This window comes from Triplophysa rosa, linkage group LG14 (assembly GCF_024868665.1).
Source record: "Triplophysa rosa linkage group LG14, Trosa_1v2, whole genome shotgun sequence".
Classification (NCBI taxonomy): domain Eukaryota; kingdom Metazoa; phylum Chordata; class Actinopteri; order Cypriniformes; family Nemacheilidae; genus Triplophysa; species Triplophysa rosa.
In genome coordinates this window covers 19,873,482-19,886,366 of record NC_079903.1, presented here as the reverse complement: position 1 = coordinate 19,886,366, position 12,885 = coordinate 19,873,482, and the positions used below count along the sequence as shown (strand labels likewise).

The 12,885-nt window shown below is 47.4% G+C and overlaps 1 protein-coding gene across 1 annotated transcript in view; it reads right to left on the bottom strand.

The window, feature by feature from the left end:
* Positions 1 to 5: 5 nt before the first annotated feature.
* The window catches only part of si:ch211-281l24.3 (uncharacterized), a gene marked incomplete at its 3' end in the record, with an annotated part of 50,234 nt that continues 37,354 nt past the window's right edge, over positions 6 to 12,885 (bottom strand). Inside the window, exons 20-21 of the mRNA XM_057350570.1 lie at positions 8,971 to 9,387; positions 6 to 360 (exon numbers count right to left, since the gene is read on the bottom strand). Coding sequence (XP_057206553.1) covers positions 6 to 360; positions 8,971 to 9,387 — 772 coding nt within the window. The remainder of the gene's footprint in view (positions 361 to 8,970; positions 9,388 to 12,885) is intronic.

Sequence of the window (12,885 nt, the reverse complement as noted above, 5' to 3'; positions counted from 1 at the left end):
TCATGTGTCCAGTCTATCAGCTCTACTGGTTTCTTCTCTGTTTGGAGTTTCAGCACTTCTAGGAGGATGGAGCTCTTTCTCTCTGAGAGGTTTATTCTCCAGACTTCAGGAGATGACTGATATATTGACTGTAATGCTGGTAGGACACTTCTGCCTGTTTCACTCTCATAGTTCTTCACATGTGAGTACAGATCCAACAGAAAATCACATTTTCCATGGTATATGTATGAAAATAATGACTCCAAAGATGATTCTGTGATTTCTCTCAGTAAGGAAGGCTCTTGCAGACAGAGATTGAATGCTAATAATTTCTTTCTTCTTTCCTGCTTTTCAAAGGAATCACTGCTCGATAAAGGAGACCTGCAAGCAGATTTAAAGGTTTTGTTACACAATTCTAGGAAAATAGAGTTATTTTTTCTCTGAGATGTTTATAGTCCAGTCATGAAGGATCTGACTGATAAATCAGCTGTAAATAGCTGTAACACAAAATATCAAAGGAAAGACAGCATTTTTTCTCTTCTTTATACAAAACTTCACAGCTTTGCACAGATCGTTGGTTCGATCCCAACGAATATACAAACCAATAAAATCCTGCTGTCATTTCAGCCTTATAACAACACCTTGTCTGCTCGTATCTCTGCATGCTTTCACGACATCTCTTCTTGGATAAAGGAATGTCATCTTTGTCTTAACCTTGCCAAGATAATTCCTCGTAATCCTGGCCAACCTATCGATTAAACACCACTTTACACTTCAGCCTGTATCCTCAACTATTACGTATGGAAGGAACTTAGGGGTAGTGTTTGGTGACCAGCTGAAAATTATGTCCAACATCAAACAACACTCAGTCATGCAGGTACGTGCTGTTTAACATCAGGAAAATTAGACCTTTCCTGTCTGAACATGCTTCTCAGCTTCTATTCCAAGCCCTTGTCATATTTTAAAGTTGGCATGAAACGGAAGTAGCGATTGTCGTTTCTTCCATATCGGCTATATAGAGGGTATGCATTGACGTCACTTTCTCACGTGAACACGCCGGGACATGCCCCCCTTGAGCGCCAGGACATGTTCCCCTGAGTGGTAAAACACGCAGCAAAATGCCTGATGAGAATAGGAGAAACAAAGAAACCGGGACTAAAACGCAAATATTTGCTGAAATTACAAACAGCTGGACTCAATGGTGATTCTTACGACATCTCTACGACTTACATAGGAATCAGGTGTTCCCCTTCAGTCGGTCTCTCGACGTTGTGTTAAAAGACAGACTGGGGTTTGATCTTGAGAACCTATCATCTCCGAGAGGAATTTAAAACGCCAAAAAAATCGAGCCGTTAAGATTTCGCTCCTGATGTGACGTAGACGCAGGCTCTTATTATATTACCGCCCCTTAATCTACACAATTCCACCCATGGCACTGCCGCCATTGTTGTTTTCACAAGCGACAGCGGTGTACATGATGGCATGGCTAAAGTTTGTGGACAACATGCAATGTAGTCGCTGCACAGAGTCCAAACCTAGGAAGAGACAGGAGTGGATTTATTATATTTTTAGTGGAAATCTTTCAGAAACCATAAGCAAAACCCTGCTTGTTTGCGTGAATCACTTCAAGCCGGAGTACTTTATCAACCTGGGACAGTACAAGCTTCAAAGTTGTTCCTCAAGAGGGATCGAGACCGACTGAACGAGACAACGCTGCTGATGTAAGTAATATTTATCAACAGTCTGAATTGACGTACATGTACCGTATTTATAGGAGGATAACGTTAGCATACAATAGCGAAGGGAGCTAAGTCAGTTACGGGCTAAATAGAACATTCAAAGCCAGTGTTAAACTTTCTTAATATTTATGTTATTTGGCAAATGGGCACTTGGAGTTTAGCTGTATGTATGTTAATACATTATGTGCGTTAATATGTTTAGCTGAGGCAAGCTGTTTTTTTTGCTAATGAACAGGGGCGAACACTGCGGTTAGTTTCGTTTTAAATGTCTCAAATCATTCGTCCTTAGGCTGAAAAATCTGTCACAGCATACTAGTTATGCTCTCACGTTGTGTGTGTAACGTTATAACTTGTCAACGACAAGCGCTAAAATCCACGTAATTCCGCTGAGATCTGCAGGTGCACATTCCGTGGATTTTAGGCAAGCATAAACGCTCAACGTGAGAGCTGTTGACGGATCTTTTAGTCTCTGGACGAATGATTTGAGACGTTTAAAACGAAACTAAACGAAACTAAAAACAGAAGAGTTCAGGAAACATAATTAAGCTAAACCATTGCCATGGCAGTACTACACGTGTGTTGTGTTGACATGCCGGACGGAAGGGGGGTGGGGAGCTTTGTAACTCATTATCATTTAAAGAGACATGCACCAAAATGGGTTGCTGTGAGCAAAGGGTTTTGTTTACAAAGCCATTGAGTGTTTTTTAAGCTAAATATGTTCCCGACATTTCATGAAGACCCTAAAAAATCATACCAACTTGTTGAAAGTGCTCATTTAATGAGTCCTTTAAATGTTTTAATAGTGCATAAAGTCTCACGGATGGAACAAAGCGGTCTGTCAACGGTCCGTATGTTTGACACCCCTGCTCTAATGCCCGCCTGCATCAAATTACAGAAGTACAAGTAATCACCAAAATCACCCTCTTAACCAACTCACTCCTACAGGAATACATCCCCTCTTAATATCTATGCAGGGTAAATGAGTGACACCTGGTTGTTCAATCACAACGAGGCACCAAATCACTTGAACATGTTCTATCAACATTTAATAACACCACGAAGACTGTACATTCACAACCAATCATTCAAAAATAAACTTAGGTTACTAAATAAAAATAAATAAATGAAAAGGGAAAGACATATCAGACTCTTTTGGTGGCTGTGAGAGGGAGAAACCTGATTTCTATGCCTAAAAACATCCCTGAGAATGAAAAAATGACATTGCCTGGTTGGATGTACATTATTCCTAACTTGAAGATTTTCTCTTTTAGCATTGTGTATTCATTTTCATTCCAATATAATTCGTGTTTAGAGATTAGCCTCGCTTAACAACAGACTAAAAAACGTCTCGGTTACGTTTGTAACCTCGGTTCCCTGATGGAGGGAACGAGACGTTGTGTCGAACCGACAGATGGGGTTCATCCCTGAGAACCAATCGCTTCCGACTACTTAGTAAAGGCCAAAGAAAATTGGTGAATGAAATTTGCATGCCGGACTCTGCCCCCGGAAATCCGAGTATAAAAGGGAGACGGCGTGCTTCATTCATTCACCTTTGTTCTGAGGAGCCTGAGACCTCTCACGACTGCTGCAGAGGACAGCACGTGTTGTGGCAAGGAGGACACAACGTCTCGTTCCCTCCATCAGGGAACCGAGGTTACAAACGTAACCGAGACGTTCCCTTTCTGTCGGTCTTTCGACGTTGTGTCGAACCGACAGATGGGGTTCCAATGGAAAACGCCATAACACTGTGCCCTGTCACAATCTCAACGAAGTGACGTGACTGGCATGGGCGTGTCAGCCGTGAGCGCTACCGCGAAATTGTAACCTACCAGTGGGTAGGTAGGGGGTCCCAGAGCTTTCTTGAAAGGTGGGAAGGCCCCTACCTTCGGCCTCACAGGCGGCGGCCTTGTTTCTCTAACAGCGAGAAGCCGCCCGGAACCGTAAGGCCACTGGGTAAGCGCTACTTCCTCAAGTGGGGGATGCGCTACAGAGACCACTTCCTACCACAGGGAGGAGTCTAGTGGAGATACCAACATGGTCTCACCGAAGGGGGAGAGCTCATGGGAAGAAAGTGCGGCTGAAGAGTAAACCGCGAGGTGGAGGTCCACCTGGGGAGGTCATGGGTTACCAAGGTGGGAACCAGCATGAGGATACATCATACGGAACCGCCCTGCTGGGGGGTTGCAACGTCTGGTAGCACTAGGTGCGGTTAGAGCTATGATGCGAATAACTCCGGAACCCGGCCTAAGGGGCAGGGCTGCTCTGCCCAGCCCACCCCAGAAGGTGCTTGCTTAGTGATGGATGGAGTGCCTATTCTTCGCCCAGTGGGGAAAGAAGGGAGGCTGGATCGGTATACTGACCCACTCGAGAGAGGGGGAAAAGAACCAATATAGGCGTACACCCTACCAGCTGCCGGTCCTACATGTTGCCATGCAGGACGCGGGCTGACACCGGCTCTACGCGGAGGTTGTAGAACCTCGCGAAGGTGTTGGGTGTAGCTCAACCCGCAGCTCTGCATATGTCTGTGAGAGAGGCGACGTGGTTGGGGATAACCACGTGCCAGTGCCCCCAACCTCTGCTTGGAGACAGCTCTCCCCTTCTGCTGACCTCTGAAACAGACAAAGAGCTGATCCGAGCTCCTGAAGCTCTGTGTGCGGTCTAAGTAAAGGTGCAGCGCGCGTCCTGGACACAACACGGACGGGGTTGGGTCTTCCTCCCCAGTGGGGAGCGCCTGTAAGTTCACCACCTGGTCCCGAAAAGGAGCAGTGGGAACCTTGGGCACGTAGCCAGGCCGAGGTCTCAGGATAACATGAGAATCCCTGGGTCCGAACTCTAGGCAGTCAGGGGACATGGAGAATGCCTGTAGGTCCCCTACCCTCTTGATGGAGGCGAGCGCCAAAAGGAGAACCGTCTTCATCGTTAGATGAGGAAGAGTGGCATCCCCTAGGGGCTCGAAGGGGGGCCTGGTGAGACCTGTCAGGGCTACATCCAGGTCCCAAGAGGGTATGGAGCGCGGACGAGGCGGATTCCGCCTCCTAGCGCCCCTTAGGAACCTAATGACCAGGTCGTGCTGCCCTAGAGACTTCCCAGCAACTGAGTTGTGATGAGCGGCAATGGCTGCTACATACACTTTCAGTGTGGAGGGGGAGAGGTTAGTCTCGAGTCTCTCTTGTAGGAAGGACAGCACGGACCCGATCGCACAACTCCGTGGGTCTTCTCCTCGAGAAGCACACCATGTCGAGAAGAGGCACCACTTTTAGGCGTACAGTCGCCTAGTGGCTGGTGCCCTTGCCTGAGAAATGGTATCTACCACCGCTGGGGGCAGACCACTCAGGATCTCCTCGTCCCGTCCAGAGGCCAGACATGGAGGTTCCAGAGGTCTGGCCTGGGATGCCATAACGTGCACTTCCCCTGGGAAAGCAGGTCCTTCGTCAGGGGAATCGGCCAGGGGGGAGCTGTCGTCAAGAGCATTAGCTCCGAGAACCAAGTCCGGTTGGGCCAGTGTGGCGCAACGAGTAACACTTGCTGCTCCTCTTCCCTGACCTTGCACAGGGTCTGTGCAATGAGGCTCACTGGGGGGAAGGCGTACTTCCGCTTGTCCTGCGGCCAGCTGTGCGCTAGGGCATCCGTGCCGAGGGGTCCCTCGGTCAGAGAGTACCAAAGCGGCAATGGGTGGTTTCGAGGGAGGCGAACAGGTCTACCTGGGCCTGCCCGAACTGCACCCAAATGAGCTGGACTGCGCGGGGGTGGAGTCGCCACTCTCCGCGAGGCGTCGACTGATGAGAGAGCACATCGGCTGTCTGGTTCAGGTCGCCTGGGATATACGTGGCATGCAGGGAGCGGGTCACCTGCTGACTCCACCGGTGGAGGCGTCGGGCGAGTCGTGTTAACTGCAGTGAGCGAACGCCACCCTGACGATTTATATACACTACTGCCGTAGTGCTGTCCAACCGGACCAGCACGTGCTTGCCCTGCACGAGAGGTTGCAGCCTCTTCAGTGCGAGTAGCACGGTCCACAACTCTAGGCAATTGATATGCCAGCGCAGGCGGGGGCCCGTCCAAAGCCCCGACACTGCGTGCCCGTTGCACACTGCACCCCAACCCTGCAAGGAGGCGTCCGTCGTCACCACGACATGCCTCGTAACCTGCCCTAGGGGAACCCCTGCCCGAAGGAAGGTCATGGAAGACCAAGGGGTTAGGGTGCGTCGGCAGAGAGGCGTAATCACCATCCGCCTGCTGCCGGTGTGCCACGCTCTCCAGAGAACTCGACTCTGAAGCCAGTGTTGGAGCGGTCTCATGTGCATCAACCCGAAGGGTATCACCGCCGCCGAGGATGCCATGTGTCCCAGGAGCCTCTGAAATAGTTTCAGGGGAACCGCTGACTGCTTGAAATGATCCAGGCAGTTCAACACCGACTGGGCGCGTGCTGTGGACAGAGTTACAGAGTGACAGAGTTGAGTTCCATACCAAGATAGAGGATGCTCTGCACAGGGGAGAGCTTGCTCTTCTCTCGGTTGACCTGTAGCCCCAATCGATCTAGGTGCCGGAGCACCAGGTCCCTGTGTGCACACAACAGTTCTCGCGAGTGTGCCAAGATAAGCCAGTCGTCGAGATAGTTGAGTACCCGCACACCCTTCTCCCTGAGGGGAGAGAGGGCGGCTTCCACGATCTTCGTAAAGACTCGTGGAGACAGACCGAAGGGGAGGACTCTGTACTGATATGCCTGACCCTCGAAAGCGAACCGTATGAACGGGCGATGACGAGGGAGAATCGAGACATGAAAGTAAGCGTCCTTTAGGTCGATTGCCATGAACCAATCCTGACATCTGACAGATGTCAGGATGCGCTTCTGCGTGAGCATCCTAAACGGCAGCTTGTGCAGGTGTCTGTTCAGGGTACACAGATCTAGGATGGGGCGCACACCCCCGCCTTTTTGGGGATGATGAAGTAGGGGCTGTAAAACCCCTTGGACATCTCGGCTAGGGGGACGGACTCGCTCACACCCTTCGCCAGAAGGGTGGCGACCTCACCCCGTAGTACGGGAGCATCCCAGCCTCTGACCGAGGTGGCGAGGATGCCCCGGAACTTGGGCGGGTTTCTGGCGAACTGGATCGTGTAGCCGAGACGGATCGTTCTCCTCAGCCACCGTGACAGTGTGGGAAGCTCGAGCCAAGCTCCCAGGGACCGCGACAGGGGGACTAAGGGTACGATCTGCTTCATCGACCCCCCGGGGGGTGGTTCGATGGCTGGCAGTGCGGGTCTCTCGCCGGGGGCGGGCCCCCGGGAAGAAGACTGGCTCTGCTGGTTCGCCTGCCTGGCGATGCAGCTCCACGCACCGTCGATTTGAGAGTGCGGAGGGCTGCAATGTACATTCGATGTTGCGCCTCGCCAAGACGCAACGTCGAGTTGCCGAACACCGTCGTGTAGAGGGTGAGAGCGGCTGTGATAAACACCCAGAGAGAGAGAGAAAAACCTTTAGAAGTGGATAGTTGGGACGGGGCAGAAACCGTCCCGGATCGACCAACCAGCAATGGAATGGCTGGGGTCGGGCCCAAAAGGTGTTCCCGATCTCCCTCGGGTCTTCCCATGAGGGCCGCTACGGCTTCCGCCGTGGCTGCTGATGGGGTTGTGGTCTCCTCTTCGACGTCTCCCGGGGGGCCGCCGAGTGGGGGCACCGGAACCAGAGTGTCGAAGAGGACCAGGGCTGCTGGGAAGCAGAGGGTGCACTCTGTCTGCTCCTTTTACTGTCGAGAACTGTGGCTCGGCAGTATCACCAAACAGCCCCCCCTTGCGAGATGGGTGTGTCGAGAAAGCGGACTTTCTCGCAACCCATCTGTGCAAGGTATGGCCTGAGGTGTCTCTCCTGGACCACATGTGTGGACATCGCCCGACCCAGGACCCGCGCAGTCACGTTGGTCACCCGTAGAGCGAGGTCGGTGACGGCGCGGAGTTCCTGCATAAGCGCTGGGTCGGTCTTACCCTCGTGGAGCTCTCTGAACGCCTTGGCCTGCAGGGTGGCCATAGCGTGGAGAGAGGGGACAGCTTGGCCCGCAGCAGAGTAAGCTCTCGACATCCTGGATGCCGAAAAGCCTACGTGCTTTGGACGGGAGTCTAGGTCGAGCCCCAGGGGGACTCGACGTATCCTCTAGCTGCCCCATCATCGAGGGAAGAAAGGGTGATGGAACTAGTTGATGTGCACGCACTGAAGGGGGCGTTCCAGGTCGTACTAAGTTCCTCAAGCACTTCCGGGGAAACACGGCACTGGGGCGAGTACGGCATGGAGCCGCTCTCAACCCCGAGGTACCATGTATCCAGCCGCGAGCATTGGGAGAGGCAGTGCGGGCACTGCAACCCAACGCCTGCGGCCCGGGAAAGCTGACATTTCGACGTCCGCTTCTTCCTGATCTCGACCCCCCGAGGGAGGGAGCTTCAAGGAATCGTCGGAGTCTGATGCCAGCAAGTCACCCTCCGATGCTGCAACAGACATCTCATCATCACGTACCGTGTCCGATACGTGATTGAGGAACAAGACGGTGGGACCATCTCATGGGGAACGGTTAGACGAGCAAGACGAGTGCGAACGGTCCGCGAGCCAGTGGCTGACGGATTAGTGCTCACAGTAATTCTCATATCACCCTCGCTGCTCGCCGTAGCGGGCCACAGGGCCGTAGTCCTGCCGTCACGGAACGGGAAGCAGACGAGGTGGTGGCTGAGCCCCGTGGGAACACAGCCACCCGTGATGCAACGTCTGAATCGTCAACCGCCTGCAGTGCGGGCAGGACGTATCCACAAGGGCTGCCCCAGCGTACTAGAAGCAGACCTCGTGTCCGTCCCCCTCCTCGATGAGTGTGTTGCACCCATGAGAACAGCGGGACATGCCACGCTGGAGAAATTTGCTCTTTTAGAATGCAGACGGTGTGGCACCGTCTGCTAGCTCGAACACCTCTGGAACCGCCGAGACGCCCAGGGGAAGTCGCCGCAGGAAGGGACCGTCTGCTGCACCACGTCGTAGAACCGGCAATCTGGAGTTGCTAAGTAGTAGCGAGAGTTGATCTTCATAAGCGAAGGCTCCGAAGAACAAAAGGTGAATGAATGAAGCACGCCGTCTCCCTTTTATATCTGTCGGTTCGACACAACGTCAAGAGACCGACAGAAAGGGAACTAGATTATAGTTGGTCATAATATTATAACAACTTCAGAATTTTACATATAAAAACCAAAGACAAATTCTATTGTATTAATGGGGCCATACCTCAATTCAGATAAGTATGGCAGACACTGGAGGAATCCTCTCACTTCACTCTCTTCATGTGTCCAGTCTATCAGCTCTACTGGTTTCTTCTCTGTTTGGAGTTTCAGCACTTCTAGGAGGATGGAGCTCTTTCTCTCTGAGAGGTTTATGATCCAGACTTCAGGAGATGACTGATGATATATTGACTGTAATGCTGGTAGGACACTTCTGCCTGTTTCACTCTCATAGTCCTTCACATGTGAACACAGATCCAACAGAAAACCACAGTTTCCATGGTATATGTATGAAAATAATGACTCCAAAGATGATTCTGTGATTTCTCTCAGTAAGGAAGGCTCTTGCAGACAGAGATTGAATGCTAATAATTTCTTTCTTCTTTCCAGTTTTTCAAAGGAATCACTGCTCGATAAAGGAGACCTGCAAGCAGATTTAAAGGTTTTGTTACACAATTCTAGGAAAAAAGAGTTATTTTTTCTCTGAGATGTTTATAGTCCAGTCATGAAGGAGATGACTGATAAACAGTGTTGGGTGTAACTAGTTTTTAGTAATTAGTAGGGATGTAACGGTATCAACATTTCACGATACGATAGTACCTCGATATGAAGACTACGGTACGATATTTATTGAATTTTGTGCAGGAAAAAAACAAAACAAATGAAGACTTGGAAAAATGTGGCATAAGTGTTTATTAAACTATGACTGAACAAAGATCACATTTATTATTTTTAGATTAGGTAATTTTAAAGTGCAAAGAACAGTAATATAATAGCATAAAAATTAATAACATAAAAATTGAGAACATGAAACATGAAAAAATTAAAATGAAAAATGTTTGAGTTGTTTGTCAACTTTTAACAACTCACAACCAGTCAGGTACTCGCCTCATTCACTGCTTCACTCACTGCTATTTTTTTTTCTCCTCGTATCATCATGAAACTTTTCGGGGTGATGTAACAAATGGCTCTTCATATTAGTCGTATTCCCCGAATTGTACTTCACCGCAGTCTGGCAGTGTCTGCATATTGTTTTTTGTCTGTCCGTCACCTTTTCTCGTTTCTTGTTACGGGAAAACCGAAATGCTTCCACACATGCGATTTATCATTCGCTTTAGCTTCAACTAGAGGTGGGCGGAATGGCCAAAAATCTATTTCAAGGAATGAGTAATTTTATTTCACGGTAACGATATATTTCATGAAACAATCTCCCATTATAATTCTATATTTTATACCTCATTTTTCTTAGATTGATTTAACTAATTTATTTATTACAGTTCATTTAAATGCTCACCATAGTTAAAATGTAGGTAAGTTATGAAAATGTACTAAAGATATCAAATTAAGTTCTATAATCAGATGTATTATTTATTCATATTTATCTTCTGGCTATATCATATGTATACAGCAACAGTAAAGTATGAATATGCACAAACAATGAGAGTACAGTATATGACTAAACTGGTGTTCATGGGGTCTGTACTGTAGGTCTTTATCGCTCTTCACTATTAGATGAGCACTTTTAGTGCGCTGCGACTCTCTGTCTTTAGGTTTGTTTATTCTCGGGCTTGTTTTTGCACTGCGAGTCTCTGGTGCAAAACGCGTCTCCCAAAACTGGAGGTAGAAGCGCGTCACATCAAAGCGCTCGTGCACGCGCTCGCGAGCATCATCGCGCATTTCAATGCAAGTTTCACCTTGGCTCGCCTGAAGTTAAACTTTATAAAACTATTAACAGGTTTTCAAAACAACCTGACTTCTGAAAAACGTGTTGAGATTGAGCTTTTTTAAATGCTGGCGCAGATCCCTGCACGAGCACTGCGGGTGAGAGAGAATGCGCCGGACTGGAGCGGATCACTAAACTACAGAATGAAAGAACGTCAAAAGAATGTTTGATACGTTCATTTGTTACGGGTGGATTAATTCATTAGTTTTTTTCAGAATAGCGCCTAATTTGCAGCGCGCCGAGTTAACCACGGCTACTTATTTACATTCCGTAACAGAATATTCTGTCATTCCGCCCAGCCCTAGATTCAACAATTTGTAAATCCGTTTCTATGCCACTAGCGGCATCCGCCACTTTCGCTCAACTTGATCTGTAGCGGGCGGCAGCAGAGCGCAGAGGATGATGGGCACGCATGGGTTGATGGGAATTGTAGTTCCCGCTTCCCTCAACTTGCTCCATTCGGCTGAAAAAACTACACTCTACCTGGAAGATCTATCGTCATGCGACCACGATAGTATCGAAAAAAAAATGCTATCGCGATACTTCGATATTTACAATACCGTTACATCCCTAGTAATTAGTTACTGTAATTTAATTACTTTCCCTTTTAAAAAGTAAAGTAAGGGATTACTCTTATTTTTTTCTGTAATTTAATTAATTACTTTACTTTACTTGTAATTGTATTAAATACTGTGTAATGTATACAACAGTGGAATTTACATAAAAATTCAAAGTCTTGTATCTTCCCACATTTTAATACTTTTGTCAGTTAATAAGAGTACTTTATGGTATGTAGTTTTATATTATTTATTTGAATGAATTAAGAGTTGTTTCGTGTCTATCCTTGAATCACTTAACTAATCAAGGTTGATATAGGATATAGAAAGTAATTAGTAATAGAAATTAATTAGTAATAAATCATTAAATACTTTTTGGAGAGAGTAATTTGTACATTAATCTAATTACACTATTGAATATATAATTAGTAACTAGTAATTCATTACTTTTTCAGAGTAACTTATCCAACACTGCTGATAAATCAGCTGTAAATAGCTGTAACACAAATTATCAAAGGAAAGACAACATTTTTTCTCTTCTTTATACAAAACTTCACAGCTTTGCAGAGATCATTGGTTCGATCCCCAACGAATATGCAAACCATTAGAATCTTGCTGTCATTTCAGCCTTATAACGCCATCTTATCTGCTGGTTTCTCTGCATGCCTTCACGACATCTCTTCCTGGATAAAGGAATGTCATCTTTGACTTAACCTTGCCAAGACAATTCCTCGTAATCCTGGCCAACCTATCAATTAAACTCCACTTTACCATTCAGCCTGTATCCTCAACTATTACGTATGTAAGGAACCTGGGGGTAGTGTTTGGTGACCAGCTGAAAATTATGTCCAACATCAAACAACACTCAAGTCATGCAGGTACAAGTCTCGCGTAGCCAGACCAGGGATGGATTAACGCACAAGCCTACTAGGCACGTGCCCAGGGCACTAGACCAGCAGGGGGCCCTGGCAAATTTAATATGTGTACATTTTTAATTTATTTTATTTTATATTTTAATCTAATTTTAATGCATTGCCACGCTGTTGAGAGGGACATCTAGAGGCGAGTAAAAACACTGTGTAATATAAGCGTGCAGAGGTCACGTGTAGAAGACAGTAAAAGGCAAAATAACAAAATGAGTTTAAAACCACAAACGTGTCAAAGACATGTCTTTAACGGCCAGTGAAAGCAGTCTTGTGGGACAGCTGGATTTGGATTACATTGTGGAAGACTTTTCTCTAAGGAAATCACGAAAGATACCTCCCAGCTAAGTTAAAACCACCTTTTTTATTAAGATAACATTAAATGCTTTGGTGATTGATATTGCTTAATTTGTAATGCATGAACTATTAAATGCTCGTCTTCTTAATGCAGAAATGTAAATTATGCAAGGAATAAGCCTATTCCCACGTAATATGAGTTGGAGAGGTCAGAAGCTTTTTTAGGTTGAGTACTGCAAAATATGAATAAACCAATGTGTCTTGTTTTTTGTGCATTCTGAGCATTTTACACAGAAGACGTTTTTCTATTCTGCTGAAGTACTTTTAGGCCTATATTATTTTCTATGTAAACACGCTCTAGAAGGACGTGTTTAACTATGCTTGCGTCTCGCGCCGTTTGAAGCGTCTAGAAGCGCAGTGGT